This window comes from Suillus paluster (genome assembly GCF_016628075.1).
Source record: "Suillus paluster strain FC165 chromosome Unknown EDB91scaffold_23, whole genome shotgun sequence".
In the NCBI taxonomy this organism is placed as follows: domain Eukaryota; kingdom Fungi; phylum Basidiomycota; class Agaricomycetes; order Boletales; family Suillaceae; genus Suillus; species Suillus paluster.
This window is the reverse complement of record NW_024537583.1, coordinates 150,118-174,691: the sequence shown is the minus strand read 5'-3', so window position 1 is coordinate 174,691 and position 24,574 is coordinate 150,118. Positions and strand designations below refer to the sequence as shown.

Genomic DNA, 24,574 nt, shown 5'->3' with positions numbered 1-24,574 from the left:
CCGCGAGATGCTATTGACACGTAAGAACACATCTTTATTTGGCAAGCAAACCCCCCCAGAAGAGGTCGACTCTGATCTAGTAACGTTTACAGAATCATCGCCTCGCACAGCTAATAGTCATTCAAAGCACTCTGCATTTGTCGAAGCAGTGTCACGTTCTCCTCGGCAGTCCCAATAGTGATTCTCAAACATCCATCGCATCCAGCCTCTTTACCTCTGAACCTCACTACAACTCCTTTCTTCTCGGCCAGCTCTGTATAAATCGCGTTTGCCCGAGCGTTGTCAGGAAGTCTGGTTTCTTTATTGAGGATGGGGACAATTAAGAAGTTTGCATCGTTGCCGCCAATGGCGTCTCCTACACCGAGGGCAGAAAGACGAGAGAGAGACTTTTGCAGCTGTTTCCGTGACTCTACGAGCGTTTGGCATTTCAAATGCATGTTTTGAATTGCCTCCTCACTCAGCGCAGCGAGCGCTAACTGAGCGGATGGAGTGGAAATATTGTATGGGGCTTTTGTGTTTGTGAGCACTTGAATTAACGGCGGCTGTGCAAGGGCGATACCGAGCCTGAAGGGAATCGTTCACATAAGATCCAAGTACGTACCGGTGAACACGTACTCACCTAATTGCAGCTAGGCCAAAGCTTTTGCTCAGAGTTTGCATTACGCACAAATTGGCATAGTCTTGGATCAGGGATACAGCGCTGGCACCCTCACCAGAAAAGTCGATATACGCTTCATCAACAACCACGATACCTTTGAATGGCTCGTAGTCCAATATTGCTTTGACAGCTGCCAGACTAATCAGGGTACCCGTTGGGTTCCCTGGTGAGCAGAGAAAAATGAGCTTGATAGAAGGGTCCGCCAAGACAGCTGCTTTTATCTATAACACGCCGTTTGACCACTTGATAAACCATGGAAAATGAGACACTCACATTATCAACTAGCAAGCTAAATCGACCGTGTTCTCCACCCTCCCCTTCGCTGCCGCTCAGATTGAGGTTACAGCGAACTAACCCAATATCGTTCACTTGCGCGCAGACGGAATACATTCCGTAAGTGGGCGGGGTGATCAGAATCTTCTCGTTTACAGGTGCAACGCAAACCCGCATCAAGAGATCAATGACCTCGTCAGATCCGACGCCCAGAAATACATGATCATTTCCGGGTAGCGATCTTAGAGATGCGATGCGAGATTTTATCCCGCCATGAGAGGGATCGGGATATCGGTTTAAGTCAGCGTCTAGCGTCGACGAAATCTCCTGCTGAATCTGGTTGGACGATCTGGGGATAGAGTGTCCAAGAGCGTTTTCATTTGCATCGAGGAGGATTCCCTCTTGGTAGTCATCGCGTGCACATCGGTAAGGATGGAGAGCGAGGATGTTTGGCCGAATGACTTTTTCGATATCAAAGTGCGCGGGTTTTATTGGAGTGGTAGAGGGGGCCAGCCCAAGGATCGGCATGGTGAAGAGGTGATATGGAAACGGAAATGTTCTGAAAAAATGAACGCTGTGGACCTACTTACTTTGGCTTGACTGACCGAGTCATTCTGTAACGAGGTTCGCACAGAAATCATAGTATACGTAAAATATCCAGTGTCATGTATATACATTGATAGAACTTGCATGAATGAAACAGAAGCACTGTAGTAGATCTAAGATGGCACTACCCTCCAAACTTTGACTGAGCCATCATCACCAGCAGTAGCCAACAGATCTGCATGATCTGGGCGAGGGCACCAAGAGACCGAATTGACATCACCGACACCGTGAGCTCCAGATATGCTTGCGAGTAATTTCGCAGTCAGAGGATCCTTGATGTGCTGTGTTTCCTGAGAAGGCTTCAGTCTCGATGCAACACAAAATGAGCATGAAACATACATTCATTTCCCAGACATTAATTTTACCATCACCACCAGTGGTCGCGAGCCATCCAAGATTCTCACTCGCCCCTTTCCCAACTCCCCAGCTGATCGAGTAAATACTTCGTTCGTGTCCCCTCAGCTCCAAGACGGACCGCCATTTATGCTCTTCTACTCTCTTCCATATCCTGATCGTAAGATCATCAGAGGACGAGGCGAGATAACTCTCTCGTGGTGACCAGGTAAGGGACCAAACAGTTGACTTGTGGCCAGAGAGGGTCGAGAAACAAAACCAATCTTCCGAAGGATCGTCTACGTAGAGCTTTATGGTATCGTCGTACGAAGCGGATGCAAGTATCTGTCCTGAACCCCTGTCAGTCGCACACGTATTTCAATGGCAGGCATTTGACCTCTTCCGAAGGATGCCATGCAACGCATTTCACGTCCTGGCTATGTTCCATGAGTACGCCCATACACTCAAAATCTGCATCCGGTTTAACTGATCGGATCGGACCATTGAGCAATGCGGTAAGGTGAGAACAAGAAATACTCACCCTCCCAAATCCATACAGTCTTATCTCTGCTGCAGCTCGCTAGCAGCGTGCCTGAACTCGAATACCCAACGCTCTTGCATTCTGTTTCATGACCTTCTAGCAAAGTCACACACTCCCAATCACCCGTAGTTTCTCCTGCATCCTCGGAGTCCGAAGCATCCTCTCGCTCCCATATTCCGACATTCGAGTCAAATGATCCTGTGGCAAGCGTTTTGCCTGATGGTGCCCATGCGATGCTGCGTACGGTTTTCGTATGTCCCGTGGGGATAGTTCTCACATGCGAAAAGGACAGATCTCTGCTTCCGTGGTCGGATGGACGGTAACTGTACATTCGCACAGATTTGTCTGCAGAGCATGATGCTAGCAGAGGCTTGGTCGGATTCCATGCCACCTGCCAAGCACGTTCATCGTGCCCTGTGTTAAAATATCGTTCAGCGCGGTGTAAATTACTGTTCTGAATCAGCACTACCTGGAAGATCTGAAACGAGTTCAAGCTTGCAGGGTAGATCGACGTCCATCGCACCGCTTGGCTTGGCTGACACATCAGTTTGTGTCGTACTATGTTGGCTTATATAAGCGTCAAACTTTGACAACCCCCACACGGTGACCCTCGGTAAGCTTTAAGTTTCACAAATTTCACCAGTGACCAAACTATATCAACGCGGCAGCCTGGGTCTGTTCACTCTGCCCGCAGGCTTACTCGCGAACTCATTCGCCGGATTCAGTGCGGTCTGCCAGATCTGGAGCTTTGCACACCAATCACGAACGGGCCGAAGCTGTCGTGGTCACTAAGCCTATAATATCAAGGTCAGCTCTCCATCTCGAATCCAACCATTCGCTTCCGAGTGCAACATAAATACATCCCGGTTATGTGCATCACCCCTACAAAGTCAACTGCTTGTTCGATTGTTGTCTCCAAGGGAGTGTCGACAGTGGCATTGGTGACCCCGGTCCTAATCAGAGAACAAAACAACTTACCAATGACAGCGGGATCGACGGACAGGTGGTACTACCGTGGATGATTTGATCGATCATCCACCGAATGTATCGCAATAACCAAAGGGGTTTGTTTGTGTCGTTGTTCTGAACTTGTGTCGTGAACTTCAGTTTAGATCTCAGCCGCATGGCCGAGCGCATCACGCGTAACTGCGTGGCCAGCATGATACGGAATTTTTCAAAATATATATGGTAAGTACTATGTATCATGTGGGGGGGGGGACACAACTCGCATGGAGTTTCATGCATAATTGCGTGTGCTAGAGTCGGAACACGAACCCTTGAGAAACGCGAACCGATTGGACTAACTAACAGAAGCAATACGAGGACAACGAGTAAATGACTATTCAGAAACTTCGTGCGTGCTATTTCGGGTTGCTTATTTTCTAATTCAGGAGTGTGGATAGATTAGAGTTTCGTTTTCTCCTCGCCCGTGTTCGGATATGAACATCTCAGTTCATCAGAGTTGACTCAATTATTAACAACAGGCAGTTAGGTTTTCTCTAAAATATTCTACCCACCCAATGGCGTTTAAAGCGGAAGTAAATGCCCACTATCGTGGAAAGCATAAACCTTCGCTACCATGATCTATCGAACTATCCTGGGCCAACTCCCGACAAAGAAGCGATGTTTTGCCGCTCGCATGATATTCACGTGATTGCGTCGACAGCCCAATATTTTATCGCAGCAGTTTGGAGGACCACAGGCCAATAATATCTGTAGCTTCTACATCGCGGACTACAGTCTTCTGAGAATAGCGCCGGCTCAATGGTTTCGTGAAGAATTCCCGCGAACTTCGGCTACGGCTCAGAAGTCATCATGCGGGCTGTCCCTGGCGAAGCGTTGTACGGGAAATATTTTTAACATTTTAACCCAGGGTCTAACACATACATAAGATAGGACATGCGCTGAACCACCAAGTAGACTGCTTTTTCCGCGTGAAATGGCCATCAAATTTTTGTATCACTTTGTCATCGCTACTCTCAGCACCGCGACGGTCGCTGTCAATGCTCAGACATTTGCACCGCTCCGGTTTGCAGGTGTGAATATTGCAGGTTTTGGTGAGTGTTATACCGCTACCTTTACTCGTCATATGTAGACTCCTGTTCCACAGACTTCGGTTGTGGTATAGATGGCACCTGCATCATCTCACAGACTGTTCCCCCTGTCTACCAACTGTCCGGTAAGATTTATCATGGATGACCCTCTCATACTCTTACATACCTACCAGGCGTTGATGGTTTGGGTCAAATGCAACACTTTGTCCAGAATGATGGCTACAATGTTTTCCGTCTCCCTGTTGGCTGGCAGTACCTCACGTACAACCAGATGACTGGTGTCTTGAATGAGACTCAGTTTGCCAACTATAACATGCTGGTGTCTGACTGCCTGAGCACTGGCGCTCTCTGTGAGATTGATATCCACAACTACGCCAGGTACGACGGAGAGGTTAATGACTGTGCTCCTGCTATTACGAACGACGTTCAATCCGATAACAGATAATCGGACAAGGTGGCCCGAGCAACGAAATCTTCGCTGAGCTCTGGTACAACATTGCCTCGTACTGGAAGAATGAACCGAACGTCATCTTTGGGGTGTATGTGATGGCCGCTGCGAATAGGGACCACTGACTTATTGACTTTCAGTATGAATGAACCTCATGATATCCCAGTGAGTCACTCGCAAAATTCTCCAAGAGACGATGTTAACGTTGCCGAACGTAGGACATCTACACTTGGGCAGAGTCTGGTATGAGTCATCTCTTGATGGATATTTTCCCTGCTGACAATGTGATTTCACGATTATAGTTCAGGTATGCGCTCTTTGTTCCCAGACTTCAAATATTGCTCATAATTCTGGGGAATAAGTGCGCGGTCACGGCCATTCGGTCAGTATGTTCGACTATTTCTGCGTGGTCTCTCAACTAAAAATCTGTTTAGGGAAACTGGTGCTACCACCCAGATGATTCTCCTCCCCGGCAACAACTATACCTCTGCGCAGACTTTCGTTTCCAGCGGTTCTGCTGAGGCCCTTGGCATGGTGCGCAACCCCGACGGCACAATCACCAACCTCATTATGGATGTCCACAAGTACCTCGACTACGACAACTCGTTAGTGGAATCATTTTCTTGCCTATGCCTCCGCTAATCCTTACCACTCAGTGGCACCCACGCTCCATGCGTGACCAACAACATCGAAGACGCATGGTACCCTCTGTCCACCTGGCTCCGTGAAAATGGCCGTCAGGCCCTCAATACTGAGACTGGTGGTGGGAACGTCGACTCTTGTGTTGGCTACATATCACAGCAGATTGGCTACCAGGCTGCTAACTCTGATGGTACGTTTTCCCATTGCCGTGCTCTGACAAAAGTCAATGTGTTGTCCTTTGTAGTCATCCTTGGCTACCTTGGCTGGTCAGCTGGCTCCTTCGCCGCAGACTATGTACTGTCCCAGGTGCCCTACTACAACGGCACTGGCTGGAATGACACACTCTTGGTCTCGATGGCCATGTCGCCCATGACCAACATGCTCGTTGCATCCGTTGCATGAGCTTGTTGTATGGTACATTAACTAACAATAGCATGTAACTGTAATAATGACCGAGTTAACCTCGGTCGAAGGAACGTCTTTCCATGTAACATCCGCATGTAAAGTAATTGACGCTAGATGAACGATTTTTATAACGGTCTGCATGCTCACAAGTCGTTCCCATTAGTGCTCTCTTTACAACCTGCGTCTGTGATGCGGACCATCGACGGATAATTAGTGACAGGTCCTATGCAATCTGATCGATGTAAGCGAACGACGGAATGGTGAACATAAACTGCTTTGCAAGGATGACTCTGGATGCGTTTTGTTCATCCGCCTCATGAGCTCCTCGCATTTCGCGCTGTGAATCCATATGATAAGCCGAAATCTCGGAACTCCAACATTGATCTTCAGGTGAGTTCCGTTCGTACTTGCATTATCCGCTTCTGCGCTGATCTCGAATTGTGACTCAGGGATCGTCAATCTCGGTTGGACATGCACATGATGCGACCTTCGAAGTGTAGCTGAAACTGGTCTCAAACACTCTACGCACGTTGCCTGAAACGCGTGCATATCCGATATTGGGCTTTGGCACCCCAACCCTTGGTCTCGGGTCTGGACTCTGAAGCAGACATTTCTTTGCAGCGCAAGTCAGTACCACAGGTGCAATCTGTCTCATACATTTGGCTCTGTACATGACGGAACTATCTTCGAAATCCACCATGACGTGAAAACAAAACGTCCTAGAAGTTCCAGTTGAAGTGTTTGCGAGGACGTAAATTCCTGGATGACACTGAGAGATCTGAAACAACTCTGCTTGGATTTCATGTGTCTCATACGTAGGTTTATGAGATCTTTCATCCTGGGCACATCTCCGCTATGGAGCACCACATTACCCACAGTGAGTTTGCGTAACGCCGGGGTTTCGAATCTGACTAGATTGTGATATGGAAATTCGTATACGCGTGCGAATGGATTGAGCATCAAGCATTCCGAGTCCAGAAGAGGAGCGAAACCAGAAACGCAGAGTTCACAAGGTAGGGTGGTTGCAGTGATGATAAATGTGCGGGCGTGGACCAGATGTCTCATTGCTAGCTCTGTGTCGGGATCATCAAAATCACATTGACCCTTCCTCATGCTGAATTCGCAATCTTATCAGCGTGTCATACCGCTGTCGGCGATGAGGAGACACCCGATGAGGTTATCCACCTCGCTGCTGGTTTGCAGTTCTCAGGGTTCAAGAGCGTCATTGGAACACTGGTTGTCGATGATGCTGTCGCACAACATGTTGTCGAAGCTTTCTACGAGAAGATGTTCAAGGATTCGAATGAGGATGTCTATGTCATGGACTGTACGAAGGCAGCCTCTGCACTCAACCATGCTGCATACGCTGCCAAAAGGACAGTACCGCTCGAGCAGAGGATTGTTTTCATTCATATCGGTGTGTAGTTCCATGTCGTATTGCTTTCATCTAGTATAATTTTACTCGCCGTTGATATTGGATCTGCCTTTTCCATCCTCGTTGTACTTCAAGTTGTTGGAATCACCCCGATACTACTCTTGTGGTCGTTGTCCATTCTATCTATGGTTAGAGTCTTCGTTAAATTCATTCATTGCTCAAGTTAACGGCGATTCCGAAGCTTCATCTCGAAATTTCTTCTTTTGAGTCCTACGCTACGAGTACATTTAACTATTTTCTTCAACTGCCAATCTAGAAGCATAGCTAATCCAACACACCCGCACAGTCATGCACCATAGCGTTATCAATTCCGAGTGCGTACATCCACATTAACATGTATATGGCGGGCACCAAAAGGGTTTTCTCTTTCATCGAGGGGCAGTTAACTACCGATTACTCGGTGCTCGTGACAAAGAACAGGGCTTAGTCGGGTCTCCTTATGTCGGATGCCACTGAGTCACTGATCACCAATCATATGAACCTTTGTACTGAAAGCCCGGAGTCAGGATGATCAAGATTGAAGTTTGATCAGTATTGGTTAAGAGAAGGAGTGACAAACCCTAACCCTAGTTTAGGTGCCAGAACGCAACGATAGTAAGTCGTGGAGGATGGACACCGAGTGGAAGCCCGTAATGGCCAATACGCATCAAAAGTAGGGAACACCGGCTGTCCCAGGTTTGGACAGCGGAAAAAAATGTGTGGGTAACGACAAATTTCATCTGCATAGGCGAGACCTGAGGTGTTCTGCGCAGGATGAGATCTGACATGGTACTTGTCGAAAAGGCATTGATCCAGAGGTCGAGATTTGGCATGGGATGATCTTGGCTTCATCTGTCGTGCAATAGACCAGATCTACGAAAAATATGAGCTCTATGCACAGCAATCGACGCACCGGTCTCTCCATGGAACGCGGCACCATTATATTCCCTTCGCGCTCAGCCTTCCCGACTGTCCAAACTCCACGTTCAGGCTCACTCGCGATCTTAACTTTTACGAACACTCTGTCGATGAAGTCAGCGCCTTGGGCTTGCAAAATGAGACTTCCGTGCTTTGCATGGACCGGGAGGAGACCCTCGCGCTTTTAGGCACATACAATCTTACTGTTTTGAAGGGGTCCGTTTCTGTGCTCGGCGTTAGTCTCCTCTAACCAGACCATGACAGAAAGAAGAGAGTCATTATATTATGACTCGGCGTGACGTTGTCTGCCTCGAAGGTTACTCACCGTATCTTCGCTCCTCGTTCCGCTCCCATTCCCGTTTTACGATGCATTGTGTCAGACGACTCAAGCGTGCATTCCCTTCCTCCTCGCGTCAGAACTATTCATGGCGGGGCTGTAGTAGCGATTCAATTGCTCGATACTGGCTCGGTCGAATGACTCGGATGCGCGTGTCGTGTCTTCGATGGGGTTTGTGATCTTTCGCGTTAGCAGCGATGTTCATTGGAGGTCATACGGCCTGGCGTGAACTTGGTACGTGCGCATTTTCAAATGTACGGAAGCTCGTTGATCACGTTTGACGGTCCTGCCATGCAGGTGACACACCACAAAGGACGTGCTACCGTTCGTGCTGCCCGAATCATGGAGTATTGCCCTGAGCGCTGCAGAGATGCCACCATCCTAAGCAGACCCCACACCGCTTTCTGTATATGTCGTCAAGGGTCCGAAAAAGTCTGGAAAGAGTAGGTTTTCTCGGACGCTCTTGAACAGGCCTCTGGCAAGGTAAGTTTTCAGTTTTGCGTAGATTGATACCGGCGTTAATGGATTTCAACGTGTCGCATATCTCGAATGCGATGTAGAGCAATCCGAATTTACACCTGGGGGTTTGGTTGTTCTAAATGTTCTCAACAGCACAACATTAATATTAATTACATAATATTTGGTGAGTTGTAACTTCTGTCTCAACATAGAACCCTCGATGCATTCTTGCATATTAGGCCCACTTTTCACCCATCCGACTCTCCCATACCGAGCGCACTACGTTGGCGCAACCTCACCGCGGTGCAGTCCGGCACGCTATCTCGCAGCTATCCAAGCGCTCCTCGGACGTACGAACTCGCCGAGGTTCAAACTTTCCTCCCTGGTGACGAGTCAACCGATATGCGGGCCACTGATATTATCCTCCTGGTGGTCAATACTATGGGATGAACGAAGGGTCTTGGTGCTGAATTGAACGCCAAGATCGAGGAACTTGCTGAGCCTACTCATGTCTTCGAGATCATCGGTCCTGAAGAGAAAGGATGGCCAACCACTTTGCCAACCTATGATGCTTTTTACAACCAATCTGCCCCAAGCAAGGCGTTCCAATACACCCTTGCAGCAATATCGCCAAAGCTTAACGAGTACAGATTTTAACGCCGTCGACCAGCGCAACTTAAGCATCTTATCTTACTTCCACGCTATATACCCATCTAATACACCGCCCCCATCAACTCCATTTCGTCAAACAACAGCGACTAAATGGGACACCTCTCACCCTCTTTGTGCCTGGTATCCGTATGAAGTATACTGGAGCCAGGCATTCGACCAGGTCATCCTGATCGGCGCAGGATACGAGGACGTGATCCCCTCGGAGATCTCCAACGTCTTGAACCGCACGATTGTTGGTCTTGTCGAATGCGAGCCAGGGACCGAAGACCCAGTATATCCCAACCCCTCCGACGCCGAGAATTGCCCTACACCCAAGCCACACATCCGCCCGTACCCTCAAACACCACTTGCCATGGTCTTGCTCTCATTCGCGCTATCTCGCCTACTTCATCGTACACGCACATCCTCACCCCGGTTCCACCCGCTATTCTTGCGCGTTGTCGGATGATCGTCAAGGGCGAGTTGGATCTGCCTATCTGGGGAATGCTCGATTTTACAGACGCGAATGAAGGGGTTGCAGGTGCAAAGAAGGGTCGGGCGCCATATTCGCGATGGCAAGAGTGAAGGCTTAGGTGGGGAGCGGAGAAGAGTAGGAGGAACCACATGCGGAAAGCTCAGATGTGATAGGTCAACAAACGAAATGTACACTACGTCTATGATACACCATAATTCACAATCGTGACAAGCCTGGTGTTCTTCGTTATGCAACCTCAGGATAATCATGCATCATGCGCCTGAGCTCCGTTTCTGGAATTCTCGCCTCAAACTCAATTGCGCATGGCCGTCCTACTACGTCCCCGTTCATGTACCCCATGTCATCCAACGGCTGCGTAGGATCCAGAGCGAGCCGGAAGGCCCAGAGAATAAGGACAAAGTTGATAAATATCGATCTGTCTTGGTCGAAGTGAAAACGAAGTGCGTGGAAGGATATTTCTACCTGTTCGCGACATGTTGACCGGGGCATACACTAGAAAGAATGTCATTCAAAGAATCAACAACTGAAAGACGGGGCTTACCGCCGACCAAACCCGTAGGCAAAAAACTTCAAATCGTCTCTCAGGTGACCTTGGTCGTCAATCCAACGTTCAGGCTTGAACGCGTGAGGCTCAGGGTAGACTTCTGGATCTCGAGAGATGGACCTAAGACAATAATCGTTATGTACTTCGCGACTTGAATTACAACGCTTACCAATGGTTGCCGAATACGATAGTCCCAGCTGGAATACAATATTTCTCCTGATGCCAGATCATCATTTGTACGATGTATTTCGGCGATATTACTTGCCCAAATCACTTCTTTGGTTGTTTGGTGAGCGAATCCTGCAGGGTGAACATTATTAACTTCAGATACAAAACCATGACGAAAATACCTACCACCGGAAGCCACGGGCCTCCATCTCAAAGCTTCAGAAATGAAGGCTTGCAGGCGAGGGAGGGATTGTTGGTCGGCGAAGGTCGGCGCTTTAGTGGAGAAATAGTTGAATCCATAGAATTGCATTAGGGAACCGAGCTACCTCGGTGCCTTCCGATGACAGCATCGAGCTCTGTCTGAACTTTTGCCTGCTCCTCGGGGAAACATGCAGCAGCTATGAACACCGTGCATATTGACGCAGAAGTCTGGTCCCTGATATGAGCCACACATGTTCGGAGACAACAGAACACCTCACCGTTGTGGATCCAGCTCCAAAAAAGGCACCAGCAAGGAAGGCCATCTCAGCCTCTGACAAACCATAGAGATGACCACTTTCTAGCATATATCTCGCGAACGAAGGGCCGATGTCCACATCGCTCTGCTGCGGAACAACTCAGAGGTTGTACATGAAGATTGGCAACCCAACGCATACCATTTGCCCTTTCACGCGGTTCATATAACCAGCATTGAGTTTCATGTTCCTCTCAAACCCCCGTCTTAAGTCCCGGCCATACCAAGGAAGGTATTGGAGCCAAGGGATCGAATCCACTAGGTAAGCACCAGGGCGGATGATTTTAATAATCATCTTGATGAGTTCATTAACCTCAATAACTCCGGGATCAGTCGCAGACGTGGACGTATTCTTCCCGTATGCAACTTTCATAACTATCGTCGCAGCATAACTTCAAAACGCCTGTGAGCAATGTACTATCATATGCGAAAATGCTTACGTTGTCACATGGTTCTGGAAGTTGTATGGGTCATCAAGGATGTCAAGGACAGTGTGCTTCGCGTGCGACATCTGCAGGGGCTGATAAGCCTCAGCTGCTTTAGGCTGGAGGTGCGTATGAAGTGCTCTGCATCACGTTGAACAGGAAGATAAGATGGGGGAAAGTATCGCGGATCACTAACCTACGCATACGACGAAACCTTTCCCCAAAGGGTGCAAAGCCGATGCTGAATCCGCCGCTAAAAATTTCTCCAGCAGCAACCATGCGAGGGCGATCAGCTAGCGATTTGCCCTGGTTCTCCATGATATCTACCGCGGCCTGCAACCGAATATTGAGCCTGGATATGACAACTCTGGCGGAGTTACTGACTTTGTAACGTCCGATAATAACGATGTTCACATGTCCTAACCGAATGGTGATCAGAGGACCGTACTTATTAATCCATCCCTCTACGGTGAGAAATGGGCTTATCAACGATAGGACACAATCAGTATCAAAAGCGATGAGTTAAGTGTGAAACTTTACTTGCGAGGCGGAATGATGTGCCCAAAAAATCTCCAAGTGGGAGGGGACGGTGGGAGAGGCAGGCCACTCTGTGATTTCGGAAGGTAAACCCAAGCAATTGCACCTACTATTACACCAAGACAAGCTGCAGCACCAAGGACAAGTTGCGTGTTGTCAGAAATGCACAAGTTGTGCAGCTGCGGCATGGTTAATGGAAGGAGCGCAAGGGAGAGTTCAAGTATGGAACACATCCTAAGTTTAAGTGATGGATGGCTCTTTATCATGTACGTACCACATGCCAATCGTAGCTGGCCACCTTTACCCGGGGTGTGTATATGACACTGCTGACCTGCGATGGTTCATTCGACCAATAAAGTGGCAAGAGAAGTCCAAATTAGATAGCACCTCTGACGGTAATAACATACACCCAATGATGCCAACTTGATGCCGACGGAGACCTGGGCAATTCATTTTGCAATCCTACTTACTTCAAATTTCTCATTCTATTCCATTGGTGCCACGTCTTCCGGGACTCTGCGAGCCACGACATACGCAGAAGTATTTTTGAATGGCAATTCCTTCGGCAGAACCGGCGGAAATTGAAGGATAACTCTTCTGCTGTACTTCGCTAGGGGAGAACAATAGGTTTATAAGTTCAATCAGGAAACAACTATTGACATACTAGTGCACTGCGGGTAAAGAGAGTAAGTACTTACTTAGCAAGCCTCCGGTATCCCTAGTCTCCCCTAGGCAGACCAAATAGAATGAAGATCATAGTCGTTCCTTTAATCCTTCTGCTGGACATGACCGTGGGAGTCGGAGTCTTCAAAGCAAAGATGGGACCAGGAGTACTAGCGCTGCACCAAGTCCAGACCACGGTTGAGTCATAACACAAACCTAAGGACAAAGTCCTGTAATTTATAAAAGCTTGTAAAAGGTGCTGGCTTACCTCGGACTTCTTTAAACCTCTCCACGGAGCCACGTGCAACAGATATGGTTGCAACTGGGTCCTTGGAACTTCTGTGGCTGCCCGAAGTTCACATTGGACCCACTGGTTCACTTATAGACGTACGTCGTCGTATTCGTGCACCATTACTCTGACATGCCAATATATCCAACAAGTGGGAGGTGTGATCGATGATAAAAACGCGCATATTTGCAGTCAAATTGAGAACCATGCACTGGGTAGGGAGTCCTACACACTTGTCGCAAAGGCTATGGACGTTGGCGCTTCTCGTGAACACACGAGATGGTGACGTTGCGCGCCCAGTTTCTAATGTGCCGTCGGGACGGGTCTAGCTTACATGGGTAACAAAGGTACTGTTGCTATATGTTTCCGCGCTTCAAATGGAGGGAGCAAAGCTGGAGAGGTTTTCACGCATGAGATTTACGATTTCTTGGACTTGTGTCCCGAACAAACGCTTTTCCAGGTGCGTGTTATTCACCTTAACGTGCACGAACCTAAGCTCGCTCAACGGATGGTGGATTATGATCACAATATTGTTAGTTCTCTTCTCTGCCCTACACTCCCATCATCTCCTTCCTCTTCCCCAAATACCATGTGACACCTGTTCTTCCTCGGCGACCTCAACTTCCGTATAACGATACCCCCCATCACGTCCGCATGTGCAGGCTTCCAACTCCACGAGGTTCTTGCGACGTTGAAGGACGACGCATCTCGTGAGCAGCTGAGGGATGTTGAGCGTGTGAACTAGCGGAGGAAGGGGTCGGCTTTCATCAGTTTGCGAGAGGGTCCATTCCGGATCTTCCAATGTATGGTATGTCATTTTTCTCTATCATTTTGTCCTAGTATTTACACAGAATTGCCAGCTCAAAACGGACGCCATCTTGGACGTATAGGGTGATGTACGCGACGCATACTGATCTACCCGAGAAGTTCAATATCATTAAGATTTTGTGCGCGAGAACATGTAAGTTCTCCTATCAGCACTACATGCAACTCGCATTATAGTAATCGGTGCCATATCACATCAAGAGTACATCACTCCAATACGATCACTCCATCCGGACCTTTGTTGTCCAGCTACCACTTCCAAAGTTTGCTGTATTTTGGCGACCACGGCCGACGTACATGGAGTACTTCCTCGTCTGGCAAGAGGCGTCGCTCACGAGCGCGAACCGATATCGTTACAGTGCTGGGTGAGCCATAATTAGTACAGATAAGTACAAACTAGTTCAGAGCTAGCTCAGAGCGGTTACAATGATCTCGTGCCAGATGTAAGTAACATATGATTTCTAGGGCTTCGCTTGGCTGCTTTTTTGAGTGCCCTTTTTCTACTTCGTCCAGATAGATTCAAAATCCATCCGAATCGGTGTAATTGACACCCATACGTATAGCAGCTTGCTTCAGGCTCTCTAAAGCATCCCCGCGTTCGCTGACGCACCTTACCAGCTTCAAGGACGGCAGATTCAAGCCCATTCTGCCCCTTTGTTCGAACGTCTTCGTCAAATCGGTGATGTCTCCGCGCCACCATGCATGCTTTCTGCGTTGCTTGAATTTCAGCTCTTCAAACGGAGTTCCAACAGCTCTTCGATTTTGAATTAATTGCTGGGCCTAATCGCCGTTATGATTGCCGACAGAGTTGAATCACGTATGCTCAGAGAACGCAGCGCAGACATCATCTGCCCGATGAGCTTTTGGCGGAACCACAATTCTCCTGCACTGGATTGCACGGTCGCATCCGTCACGCTGTCAAGCCAAAGTACCTTGCAGATGGATGCCACGTCATCAGGTGTGACGCGTCCCCATTGAGGTACTGCGTAATGGAAGACCAGGTGCCAATTCGGGTTCCAGCACGCGTTGCCGCCCTGGTTACAAAATGCATTGGTGTCCAGGGCGGACTCCATCTCGGCCAGCCGTATGACCAGTGACGGCAAGCGATAATTAGATTTGTGTCGTATGCTGATGAAGAGTCGGTGTAGGCGTTGCAGATACGCTTCTACCTCTGCCGCATTCTGTGCGCGTAGTGCAGAGACAGTAGCAAGGAGACCAGGAAATTCGATTATTGTCGGGAAGCTGCAACCGAGTGTGAATGCCTTCACATGGGCGCTCTTATACGCTGAAGCACATTAGAGCAATTGGATGCGAACCCCACTAGCTTGATGCTGGTCAATGAGGGCAAGGTTATGACGAGCAAGGAGGTTGCAGTCAAATGAGCAACACATGCTTTCAGACATAGTAAAAGCTTTGATGCTGGATTGGTGGGGGGTAAGGATACAGAATATTTGCTCCAGAGGCTCCGTTGGCAAGGACCTGAGAGCAAGGACATTCGATTCGAATAAATCACAGTGAGGCTTGTTTGGAGAGTGCGAGTCTCTTCGAGAAATTCCACTTTTTGATGGCAGGGGGGATCTAGACGCGGCAGACGTCCTCGCGTTTTTGCCCTGCTTTTCGAGGGTAGTCTCAATTCTGCTAATAGGGACCTATTTAACTGACACTCAATTTCAGACAAGAAGAACAGATGTGCTTGTCCAGAACTGTGCCTTGAATCTGCGTAGACTGAAACTCGATTTAAATGCGCGAGGTAAGACAGCAAGAATATGCCCTTTTTCAAAGTCACCTCTCCAAATCATACACTGGACGCTAGTGATTCTATATTACATCGAAGTGCTTCTCCTTCAGGTCATCTGATTCATGGATTGACGCGCTTATGAGTGCGTGGCAAGGTTGAATGTACACCTACTTCTGAATCCGTAGGCTACATATACTGCGCACTTTGGCGTCAGACTACTAGTACGCGGCGGCGCTGTACGCCATGTTCTTTGAGTCGATAAAAATTCCTACGTCATCCAAAAACTCCAGTCACATTTACTTGTACTTATAACATAAAATTCCCTCTCGTTATAGTACACATAATATCCACCCGGCGCCGAGCTCCGAGCTCACTAGGGGTCGGCAGGACGGTTGTTTGTCTTTGTTGAATCCTAAAGCTTTGTGCCACAAGCTTTTTTGGACACCAACACTTGAATGGCAAGTTGAACAATATTACTGCTACATCAGCGCGTAATTGAATTCCTCCACCCCACTCGACTTTTGCGACTGACTTGGGAGAACCATGATACAAACTGGTCTCATTCAGAGCGCGCACAATGATCTTATGACAGACGTAGCCTATGATTTCTACGGGCTTCGCTTGGCTACTTGCAGTCTCGATCAGAGGTATGCCTTGCTCCTATTATTATTACAAGCGTTTTCTACGGAGTGGCTTACCCTGATTTCACAGAATCAAAGTTTGGCAACTCAATGAGAGTAATGGAAATTGGAACGTCGAAGACGACTGGAAGGCGAGCAGATCGGAAGACGCGTATTTGCGCTTATCAACCAGTTCATGCTAGGCTCACGACGCTACCGTCTCCAAAATAAGCTGGGCTCACCCAGAATTTGGGACCATACTCGCATCAGCCTCTTTTGACCGTACGGTCAAGATTTGGGAGCAAACCAGCTTTACATCCACAACTGACTCCCAACCGAATGGTGCTAACGCCGGGTCCTCCCAGGCTGCTTCCTGTGGTTCGTCAAGATGGATGGAAAGAGCTGTATTGGTGGATGCAAGAGGCACCATCCGTGCAGTCGAATTTGCCCCTCATCATTTTGGGTTGAAGTTGGTACGTCAGTCGTTCATCCCAGTTGGAGATTTATGAGAGCTTTTACAAGGCAACTGTCTCTTCCGATAATAACGTTCGCGTCTACGAGTGCTTGGAACAATCATCGCTAGCCACATGGCAGCTTTCAGAGGAAGTCGATGTCTCAACGCTCCCATCTGTATCACTATCGTCGTCGTACTCTGTGGCGTTTGCGACACCCACACAAACGAGCGCCACTCTTGAGGGTGCATCTGCAACCCTTGTCGCTCAAGCTTTGCAACAATCGCAGAACCCAGCCCCTCAGGGACGACCCGGGATGGGCAATCGAGAAGCAGATGGGGGGTGGTGCATATCATGGTGTAAGGATAGATATTGGGGGGAGATCATCGCGGCTGGTTGTGGGATATCTGGTGCCATCAAAGTATTGCCACAATGTGTATTTTCGCCGTGTTGCTCACTCACCCGGAAATACAGATCATACAACTATCACCCTCTCGTCGACCTACGACTCTCCTCACTTTAGACCCATCTCCTTCACCAGCGGGGTTGCCTGCTGAGGCAGGAACCTTACCTGCAGGCGACGGAGATACTCCAACACCATTTGCGATTACGTCGGTGGCGTGGGCGCCCTCATGTGGGCGATCGTATCACCTTATAGCCACTGGAGGTCGTGATGGACACGTCAGGATATGGCGAGTTAAGCCTGCAGAAGAAGAACCCGACATCGAAGGAGAAGGCGGCGATCCTAAATGGTCGGCAGCAATAGTAGCAGATTTCGACCATCACAAGTATGTGTAATACACACCTCCTCGTGGCTTTATTCCTAATTAGATGCATGCAGGTCGGCAGTTGGTCGTGTTGAGTGGAATATCACAGGGTTTGTTTTTGTCTCCAGATATAAGTAATATGCTGCATAGCTAATACGAACCGAAATCTCCCAGGACCGTATTGTCTTCCGCTGGGAACGATGGTCGTGTACGATTGTGGAAAGCAACCATTGGTAATGTCTGGAGACCTGCTGGGAGCATTGGGGTCGAGCAATCGGAAGATGCTCAAGATGCTGATATCAGGATGGACGAAAATGCAGTTGCTGAATAGGTCGTTTGTATATAGTGCTCGGCAGGCTATTGATGCTCTTTTACTAATCTTGCCCACCATGATATTCCTTTCCGGTGAACGCAAGGTGAACGAACCAGGTGATGAGTCCACACGGCAAGCCGCGCGGACCGAGTTGAAGCGTTCATACACGCTCTAACTTCTCATGATGTTTTTGTAGTCCAATTAGATTTCAACATTTCTCTGGCGTCCAGTTATCTTGAAACTCGAGTAGTAGCAGAGACCAACGACAGGCTGAAATGTCTTCATCAGGGTCAATGGCAACTCTCTCTGCACTCACCCAGCGACTGATGTCTGTCGCATCTCATCTCCACAGTGAACGATTCAAAGTTGTTGTATGTCGCAACCTCGGACCTGATGTTATGTCCCTTCTTGAGGCAAGACCAGAGTTAGATGCAAGTTAATTTCCAGTTACTCAGTGATGGTGAAGCTCACTATTAGAGGTGTAGTTGGTTATCTGGCCGGAAGACAGAGCCTGTGAGCGGTCATGGTTGATGGAGAATATACCTGGTGCGACCGGGGTGATTGTGATGCTCACGGATAAGGTGCGGTCACTGTGTGATGTTCGAGGAGTCGTAGTAGATTCACTGATGACTTTCTTACTAGGTTAATGCAGAGCTGCTAGACAAGGGTACGTATGCGACATGTACTATCTCTAGCTAAGTACTGATAGGTATGTGTCTGATAGCTGGACCTTCTTTGAAGGTAGTATCCACCATGTCCGTTGGGTATGGTACGTTTGCTGTTCGAGATCGCCTCGATGCCGTTTGCTTTGATTTAATTACGATCCGCAGAACACATTGACCTCAAAGCAGTAGCGCAACGTGGTCTGAAAGTGGGATATACTCCCGACGTCCTGACAGATGCAGGTGGGCAAGGGACCTGAACCAACAAATACAAGCAGGTTAACTTCATGACATGCAGTTGCTGATCTGTCGGTCATGCTCGCTCTCATGGCTGGCCGCAATGGCGGCGTCGGCGTGGATCTTGTGCAAAAGGGACAGGTTAGGAATTTGCATGTCTGGGGCGTCTCTTGTGCTGAATGAGTTATGTCAGTGGCCCAATTTCTCGTGGGCCCCTTTTAGCCTATGCGGACCTCAACTCAGTACCACAGCCGCGTCCCCCACAAGGAAAATCGGGTTCCTAGGCTTTGGACGCATCGCACAAGTAACGCTCGCTCGTTTAGTTCCCTTTGGCATCACGCACTGTTTATATTCCTCAAACCCATCCTCACCTCCAAACCACGCTCGGGATGCTGCGCTCGCAAAACAACACAACCTCCAAGCTGTCTCAAAGGTCGACATCGATGAACTTTCGCGGGAGAGCGACGTTCTCTTTATACTTGCTCCTGGAGGAAGCGACACGTATCACGTCGTGGACGAGAGGCTACTTAGGAAGATGAAAAGGACGAGTATCCTTGTGAATGCGAGTCGCGGGACGTTGGTCGATTCAGACGCTCTGGCGAAGGCTTTGAGAGAAGGATGGATATGGGGTGCTGGGCTGGATGTTGTTGAAGGAGAACCTAATGTCGCCATTGATCATCCTCTTGTCAAAGAGCCGAGGTTAGTGTTACCATTATCTGATTTTATCGTCTCAGCAATGATGTGTGCGATGCAGATGTGTAATAGTGCCTCATGTCGCAAGTGCTACGCTAGAAACTCGACGAGAAATGGCAACTCGTGCGGCACAGAATCTGATTGCGGCGATACTGGGAGGGGAGATGCCTGCTCAGGTGAATATGGCCAATGTATAGTAATAGTCGGTTGCAAGCTGGTCAAATTATTGTTATCCACTTTTCATCGGTGTCTACAAATGATTCAGGGGATTTTGCCCACGCGAAGTCATCCTATGTGACTTGGAGATGTATCCTACAGTACGATAGAATCGCAATGTGTGCTGTGTTCTGGACTTTAAATTATACACCCCCCTCTGGATTCGGGCCAAGCTGGAGTCCGAGGCGCCCGGTACACGAGTTGAGAGCACGGGCCAATATCTGAGCTTTCTACCATGTCGCGCGGACTTCATGGCATCGTAGAGATGGCTTTGTATCACAAATTACAATCGCAGAATTTGCGGGCACTTGAGACGCATCTGGTCTGCCTGCATACACCTATACTTTTCTGACTACTGCAGCTCTTGCTGCCCCGACAACAGTCGCAGAAGGCGTCAATGTCGAACTTGAGAATGAAAGACACTGAACAAACTAGCGGTCGGGGTAGATGTCGGGGTGAAATTTGCTCCTGCGTGCGGTTGGCACTGTGGAAAAGGCGAAAGCATAGTACCTTGGACAATTGTCCATGGGGGAACGGTAAGCGCTGAACGTTGAACGTTCAATACTTGCAGCAGTATTCAAAGAAATAGTGAGCATGACAAGGAAACAATCTCCATGATAATGAGATCCTTCCAAGTGAACCGTTCTTTTGGTAACTCTCTAAAGGGTACACAGTAAAGCGTTTAGTATGAGTAGCAAGCACCCAAATCCTTCCAGTAATCGGCATAGCTGCTAGGGTTATAACTCTGCGCAGACTTGATACAGATCCAGAGGTGACCATTGTAAATCACCCAGGAGCCCCCAGAGTAAGCAGTGTCCTTGTTCCACTGAGGAACATAATTGCAATACACCTCTTTGCTATAGAGTGGGTAGCAATACCCGTACTGAGTCCACCCATCGGAAGACTCGGGAGAGCCACTGGGAGTCTGTTTAGCGGTCCACAGTTGATTGTTATAAATCACCTGGGAGCCATCGCTGTACTGTACCAGAGATTGAGCAGAGGAAGACCATGAAATGAGTAACACTCACTACAGTGTTGGCCATCCAAGGCTTGTAGCCGTTGCACGAAACTTGAGTGGTTGAGCCAGTGGAAGAGGCCCGGGCCTTAATATGCTGAGATTTCTATGTTGACGTAGTCAAAAAAAAGCGACGACATACCTTGACATTGTCCCTAGGGACTGCGCCCGTCGCAGCGAAAGTAGCAGCGAAGACGAGTACGACATTGATGAGTTTCGAGTACATGACGATTCAAGAGAAGAGTTAAAAGGCTAGCAGCGTCCTTTAAATGCTAGCAAAGAACAGAGGGGCCTTAGCAGAGGGGCCTCATCGGAATACTGAGTAGATTGCGGCAGACCTCTTGGCATGGCGTTATGAAGTCCGACTCAATTCAGTTCAATAAAATGAATGCGCTACACCCATATGTCAGTGGTGGCAACCCTGCCATAATCTACGTGTAAATGGTTCGTGCATCAAGAATGGAAGGCACCAAACCATCGTGTAGTCTCATGTAGCCAATGAATTCAATGTCTTGAGGGACGTGCACGGTAGATATGTCGGCTTGGCCTCGTTCCGCGACAGATAGTCTTAAAGGCCAGGCACTGGAAAAAAAAGTGCTCTCAACGGGGGAGGCGTGCCGCGAATGGTGAAATCGGATGTGCCGGAATCGCGCATAATTGCACGGCAGCAGGGAAACTAGATGCCCACATGTACGGGAATTCAGCCATGTGATGACTACTAGCGCTGATTCCCAGGCGTTAGTATCTGCGCGGGATAAAACCAGGGTTCAGAATAGTAAGCACGTTCAAGGGTGGTAAAGGAAGAGGTATTACAACCACGAGTTTAAACAGCTCCGTAGCAAATGTAACTCGCGAGGGGAGCCGTTTGGGGAGACACCTGATATCAATAGAACAGCGCGCATGTTTTCAATTGTAATCTGTGATTCTAAAGACTTACTTGAGCGCAGGCGTGAATGAAGCATCTTAGAGCGTGCGAAAATTACGCCACTTCGGCACAAGGCAAGAAGAACACTTGTATATAAGTAACTTTAAGTCGACTTGTTGCCTTCACGCTGTTTGGACTCTCGAGGTCAAACTAGTAATTAGGCTTATCCTCGAACCGGAGTGCTGTACAAATATAGGAGTATGCAGTCAGAGTGAGTCCGAGGCAGTCCTAGTCCCCTAGAACTAGAGATCGATCCTGCTGCAGTGTTTCACTCACGGCCTTCGAGGACATATTAGTAGGCTGACCCCTCGAGCCTGATCGAATGCTGTATAGATATAGGAGTATGCAGTCAGAGAGGTGAGTCCGAGGCAGTACTAGAACAAGTGATCGATCCGGCTGTGCACCGCCTCCTTGGAACGGCAGTAGTCGCTCATCATGGGGGTCGTCCTCTTTTTCATCAGGGTGCAGTCGTGTACTGAATCAAGTTGCTATTAGTATCATTGTTATTGGAATGAAGCCTGTGAGCTCATTTTCATTGAACCGCTCATAGTCAACCCCCAGGAAATAGCATCGATCTTATATTGACAGCCTTGTATCTGACAACTGGTGTTCTCTACCATGTCCGCTGGATATTGTACGTTTGCTGTTATAGGTTGCCTGTTCTAAGTTGCCTCTGCCTCATTCGCTTGATTTAATCTCAATCCGCAGAGCACATTGACCTTAAATCAGCAGCGCAATAATGTGGCCTGAAAGTAGGATATACTCCTGACACCCCCTAGGATATATGGTTCAATCCGTTTATCTTGACTCGTCATGACGGTGTAGTCGGTGGCCCGAAATGGAGGCATCGGTGTGGGTCTTGTACAAAGGGCCAGCTTAGTGATTCGGATTCTTGGGGATGTCTCTTGTACTGAAAAATTGTACGTCAGTGATCCAATCTCTCGTGGGTGTGCGGGTTACAACTCAGTACCACAGCCGCTAGTCTGAGCGCGCCTGCATCCGTTCTGTATCAGGTCAGTGCCAACTTTACTATCTCAGCTACCATATTTTCTATGCATATGTGTGATAGTGCCTCATGTTGCAAGCGCTGCGCTGAAAACTCGATGAGAAATGGCAACTCGTGCGGCGTAGAATCTGATGGCGGCAATGGGAGGGGAGATGCCTGCTCAGGTCAACATGTCCAATGTATCGTAACAGTCGGTTGCAAACTGGTTAAATTGATATCCTCTCCTCATCGTTGTTCACAGACGATTCAGGGGAGTGACATTTTGCCCGGAAGTCATCCTGTCCGACTTGAAGATATATTGCAGCGATATAATAACAGTGCTGTGTCCTGCTTTTTGAACTCTGGAGTGACCTGGCTTGAGCCTCGAGCTCATGAAACCAGGCCCTCTGAGAGTGCACAGCGGACTTTTTGAGGGCTAAGACTACGCTAACGGCTTTCTAATGATATGTTTGAACGTCAGTATTTGAGCCCGACCCTTGAAGGATGTTGGGAACACTTGATTTCCGTTTCGCGGATGAACCATATGTCTTTCCCAAAGGTCAATGTTTGCAAGCAATATCCAGTAAATAACACGCGAAATAAACAAGTTACAAGGGACAGAATCACATCGAATGACAAGAACACAAGCAAGCTAGTCAAATGTCCATAGAAAAGTCCTTCCAAGCGAACCGTTCCTTTGGTAATAAGGAGTACAAACAAGATAAGGATAAGTAAAGCGATTAGCAATGACCCAAATCCTTCCACATTCCGGAGGCGTCACCGGGCGAGTTAGTCGACGACCACTGTACAGAGATCCAGAGGTGATCATTGAAAGTCACCTTGCTGTTCTCAGAGTACTGTTTGTCCTTGCTCCAAGCGGAATAGGGAGTGCAATCGACGTTGTTCTTAATCGGTGTGATGCAAGGCCCGTTCAGCGTCCATTCGTCGGCGGAAGTATCGGGAACTTTGCTCCAACTCCATTGTTTAGCAGTCCACAGTTGGTTGTTAGAAATAACAGGCGGAGCGCCAACAGCATACTGTGCCGGAGATGTGAGCGGAAGAAATTCACAAAATGACTCGAGTAACACTCACTGCAACATTGGGCTGCCAAGGCTGGAAGCCATCGCACGAGACAGGTGCCCGAGCCATAAGATGCTGATGACGGTTAAGATTTCCATGTCGACGTACTAGTCAAGGAAAGTGACGACATACCTTGTCATTAGGGACTGCGCCAGTCGGAGCCAAAGAGTCAGCGAAGACGAGTGCGACACTGATGAGTTTGGAGTACATGATGTTTTGATGTGAAGAGTTATGGAGAAATATGGTAGACATTTTAGACCTTTTATTCACCAGCAAACAACAGAGGGGTCTCATCCTGGAGCCGGAAGCTGTGTGTGTAGCGGAACTCTGAGAGAGTCTCGGCGACTCAATTCGGTTGACTTCTGTGAATGCGCTGCAGCGAATTGAATGTACTAGCCCCTATGATCAATCGAATGCTGTACTCACCACTGAGTTACTGGGGCAATTTGAATTCAACCCCACAACTTAGATCCGCTCACTCATCGGTGGTGGGCAACGGGCTCGAACAAGCGGTTTACATGTAGGATCAGAAGAAAAGATGCTGTCAGCACTGGGTAGAATCTCGCGTGTTGAACTTGTTGACGCGCTCACTTGATTAGGAACGCACTTATTTGAGTTTTGACCAGTGACTCGCTCACGAACTCCGCTTGGCTTGAAATTCATATATTCAT

At 48.5% G+C, this 24,574-nt stretch overlaps 11 protein-coding genes across 11 annotated transcripts; 5 read left to right on the top strand and 6 right to left on the bottom strand.

Annotated features, from left to right (window-relative positions):
* EDB91DRAFT_1130544 (pyridoxal phosphate-dependent transferase) lies at positions 1-1,559 on the bottom strand. Its single transcript, XM_041318606.1, has 3 exons — positions 932-1,559; positions 620-879; positions 1-564 (listed from the first exon to the last, which is right to left on the bottom strand). Exons 1-3 carry the CDS (start codon positions 1,457-1,459, stop codon positions 111-113), a joined length of 1,242 nt encoding a protein of 413 aa, XP_041177584.1. The 5' UTR covers positions 1,460-1,559; the 3' UTR covers positions 1-110.
* Positions 1,556-2,944, bottom strand: EDB91DRAFT_1130542 (WD40-repeat-containing domain protein). Its single transcript, XM_041318605.1, has 5 exons — positions 2,881-2,944; positions 2,412-2,825; positions 2,268-2,356; positions 1,877-2,215; positions 1,556-1,827 (listed from the first exon to the last, which is right to left on the bottom strand). The coding sequence occupies exons 1-5, from the start codon at positions 2,927-2,929 to the stop codon at positions 1,651-1,653; spliced, it is 1,068 nt and encodes a 355-aa protein (XP_041177583.1). The 5' UTR covers positions 2,930-2,944; the 3' UTR covers positions 1,556-1,650.
* A 1,406-nt stretch (positions 2,945-4,350) lies between these two features.
* On the top strand, positions 4,351-5,957 carry EDB91DRAFT_1248008 (glycoside hydrolase family 5 protein; the record flags this gene model as incomplete). The annotated part of the gene is made up of 9 exons (XM_041322876.1): positions 4,351-4,468; positions 4,522-4,590; positions 4,639-4,856; positions 4,907-5,004; positions 5,054-5,156; positions 5,216-5,295; positions 5,348-5,518; positions 5,570-5,745; positions 5,800-5,957. The coding sequence occupies 9 exons, from the start codon at positions 4,351-4,353 to the stop codon at positions 5,955-5,957; spliced, it is 1,191 nt and encodes a 396-aa protein (XP_041177582.1).
* Positions 5,958-7,079: 1,122 nt separating this feature from the next.
* Positions 7,080-7,385, top strand: EDB91DRAFT_1052580 (uncharacterized protein; the record flags this gene model as incomplete). The annotated part of the gene is made up of 1 exon (XM_041313689.1): positions 7,080-7,385. A coding segment is annotated over one exon (306 nt), but the record flags the coding sequence as incomplete, so codon positions are not given.
* Positions 7,386-9,315: 1,930 nt separating this feature from the next.
* EDB91DRAFT_1130530 (uncharacterized protein) lies at positions 9,316-10,448 on the top strand. Its single transcript, XM_041318604.1, has one exon. It carries the CDS (start codon positions 9,597-9,599, stop codon positions 10,206-10,208), a length of 612 nt encoding a protein of 203 aa, XP_041177580.1. The 5' UTR covers positions 9,316-9,596; the 3' UTR covers positions 10,209-10,448.
* Positions 10,449-10,460: 12 nt separating this feature from the next.
* EDB91DRAFT_1237127 (cytochrome P450) lies at positions 10,461-12,611 on the bottom strand (the record flags this gene model as incomplete). Its single annotated transcript, XM_041321547.1, has 14 exons — positions 10,461-10,650; positions 10,698-10,727; positions 10,777-10,899; positions 10,949-10,995; positions 11,045-11,079; positions 11,134-11,220; positions 11,274-11,376; positions 11,427-11,552; positions 11,604-11,853; positions 11,902-12,027; positions 12,083-12,219; positions 12,271-12,367; positions 12,427-12,494; positions 12,534-12,611. 14 exons carry the CDS (start codon positions 12,609-12,611, stop codon positions 10,461-10,463), a joined length of 1,497 nt encoding a protein of 498 aa, XP_041177579.1.
* Positions 12,612-14,719: 2,108 nt separating this feature from the next.
* On the bottom strand, positions 14,720-15,603 carry EDB91DRAFT_1248004 (uncharacterized protein; the record flags this gene model as incomplete). The annotated part of the gene is made up of 3 exons (XM_041322875.1): positions 14,720-14,954; positions 15,005-15,485; positions 15,522-15,603. The coding sequence occupies 3 exons, from the start codon at positions 15,601-15,603 to the stop codon at positions 14,720-14,722; spliced, it is 798 nt and encodes a 265-aa protein (XP_041177578.1).
* Positions 15,604-16,362: 759 nt separating this feature from the next.
* EDB91DRAFT_329692 (WD40-repeat-containing domain protein) lies at positions 16,363-18,323 on the top strand. Its single transcript, XM_041326879.1, has 7 exons — positions 16,363-16,585; positions 16,650-16,710; positions 16,762-17,031; positions 17,081-17,431; positions 17,485-17,798; positions 17,852-17,887; positions 17,952-18,323. Exons 1-7 carry the CDS (start codon positions 16,482-16,484, stop codon positions 18,106-18,108), a joined length of 1,293 nt encoding a protein of 430 aa, XP_041177577.1. The 5' UTR covers positions 16,363-16,481; the 3' UTR covers positions 18,109-18,323.
* Positions 18,324-18,416: 93 nt separating this feature from the next.
* On the top strand, positions 18,417-20,041 carry EDB91DRAFT_1280849 (uncharacterized protein; the record flags this gene model as incomplete). Its single annotated transcript, XM_041324729.1, has 7 exons — positions 18,417-18,485; positions 18,576-18,684; positions 18,815-18,859; positions 18,921-18,995; positions 19,051-19,130; positions 19,183-19,688; positions 19,744-20,041. 7 exons carry the CDS (start codon positions 18,417-18,419, stop codon positions 19,877-19,879), a joined length of 1,020 nt encoding a protein of 339 aa, XP_041177576.1. The 3' UTR covers positions 19,880-20,041.
* Positions 20,042-20,580: 539 nt separating this feature from the next.
* On the bottom strand, positions 20,581-21,139 carry EDB91DRAFT_1248001 (uncharacterized protein; the record flags this gene model as incomplete). Its single annotated transcript, XM_041322874.1, has 3 exons — positions 20,581-20,877; positions 20,927-21,019; positions 21,056-21,139. The coding sequence occupies 3 exons, from the start codon at positions 21,137-21,139 to the stop codon at positions 20,581-20,583; spliced, it is 474 nt and encodes a 157-aa protein (XP_041177575.1).
* Positions 21,140-23,528: 2,389 nt separating this feature from the next.
* EDB91DRAFT_329604 (uncharacterized protein) lies at positions 23,529-24,352 on the bottom strand. Its single transcript, XM_041326878.1, has 3 exons — positions 24,036-24,352; positions 23,916-23,978; positions 23,529-23,860 (listed from the first exon to the last, which is right to left on the bottom strand). The coding sequence occupies exons 1-3, from the start codon at positions 24,195-24,197 to the stop codon at positions 23,564-23,566; spliced, it is 522 nt and encodes a 173-aa protein (XP_041177574.1). The 5' UTR covers positions 24,198-24,352; the 3' UTR covers positions 23,529-23,563.
* Between the last annotated feature and the right edge of the window lie 222 nt (positions 24,353-24,574).

Excerpts from the sequence above, each read along its gene's own strand:
- EDB91DRAFT_1130530 (XM_041318604.1), top strand. The coding sequence starts at position 9,597 with ATGTCTTCGAGATCATCGGTCCTGAAGAGAAAGGATGGCCAACCACTT.
- EDB91DRAFT_1130542 (XM_041318605.1), bottom strand. The coding sequence starts at position 2,929 with ATGGACGTCGATCTACCCTGCAAGCTTGAACTCGTTTCAGATCTTCCA. Across the intron at positions 2,216-2,267 it reads CATGGCATCCTTCGGAAGAG|ATACTTGCATCCGCTTCGTA; the intron begins GTCAAATGCCTG and ends GGTTCAGGACAG. Across the intron at positions 1,828-1,876 it reads TTAATGTCTGGGAAATGAAT|GAAACACAGCACATCAAGGA; the intron begins GTATGTTTCATG and ends AAGCCTTCTCAG.
- EDB91DRAFT_1130544 (XM_041318606.1), bottom strand. The coding sequence starts at position 1,459 with ATGCCGATCCTTGGGCTGGCCCCCTCTACCACTCCAATAAAACCCGCG. Across the intron at positions 880-931 it reads TTAGCTTGCTAGTTGATAAT|ATAAAAGCAGCTGTCTTGGC; the intron begins GTGAGTGTCTCA and ends GGCGTGTTATAG. Across the intron at positions 565-619 it reads TTTGGCCTAGCTGCAATTAG|GCTCGGTATCGCCCTTGCAC; the intron begins GTGAGTACGTGT and ends GATTCCCTTCAG.
- EDB91DRAFT_329692 (XM_041326879.1), top strand. The coding sequence starts at position 16,482 with ATGATACAAACTGGTCTCATTCAGAGCGCGCACAATGATCTTATGACA. Across the intron at positions 17,432-17,484 it reads GGATATCTGGTGCCATCAAA|ATCATACAACTATCACCCTC; the intron begins GTATTGCCACAA and ends CCGGAAATACAG. Across the intron at positions 17,888-17,951 it reads GTTGAGTGGAATATCACAGG|GACCGTATTGTCTTCCGCTG; the intron begins GTTTGTTTTTGT and ends GAAATCTCCCAG.
- EDB91DRAFT_329604 (XM_041326878.1), bottom strand. The coding sequence starts at position 24,197 with ATGAGACCCCTCTGTTGTTTGCTGGTGAATAAAAGGTCTAAAATGTCT. Across the intron at positions 23,979-24,035 it reads GCGCAGTCCCTAATGACAAG|CATCTTATGGCTCGGGCACC; the intron begins GTATGTCGTCAC and ends AACCGTCATCAG. Across the intron at positions 23,861-23,915 it reads CTTGGCAGCCCAATGTTGCA|TATGCTGTTGGCGCTCCGCC; the intron begins GTGAGTGTTACT and ends TCTCCGGCACAG.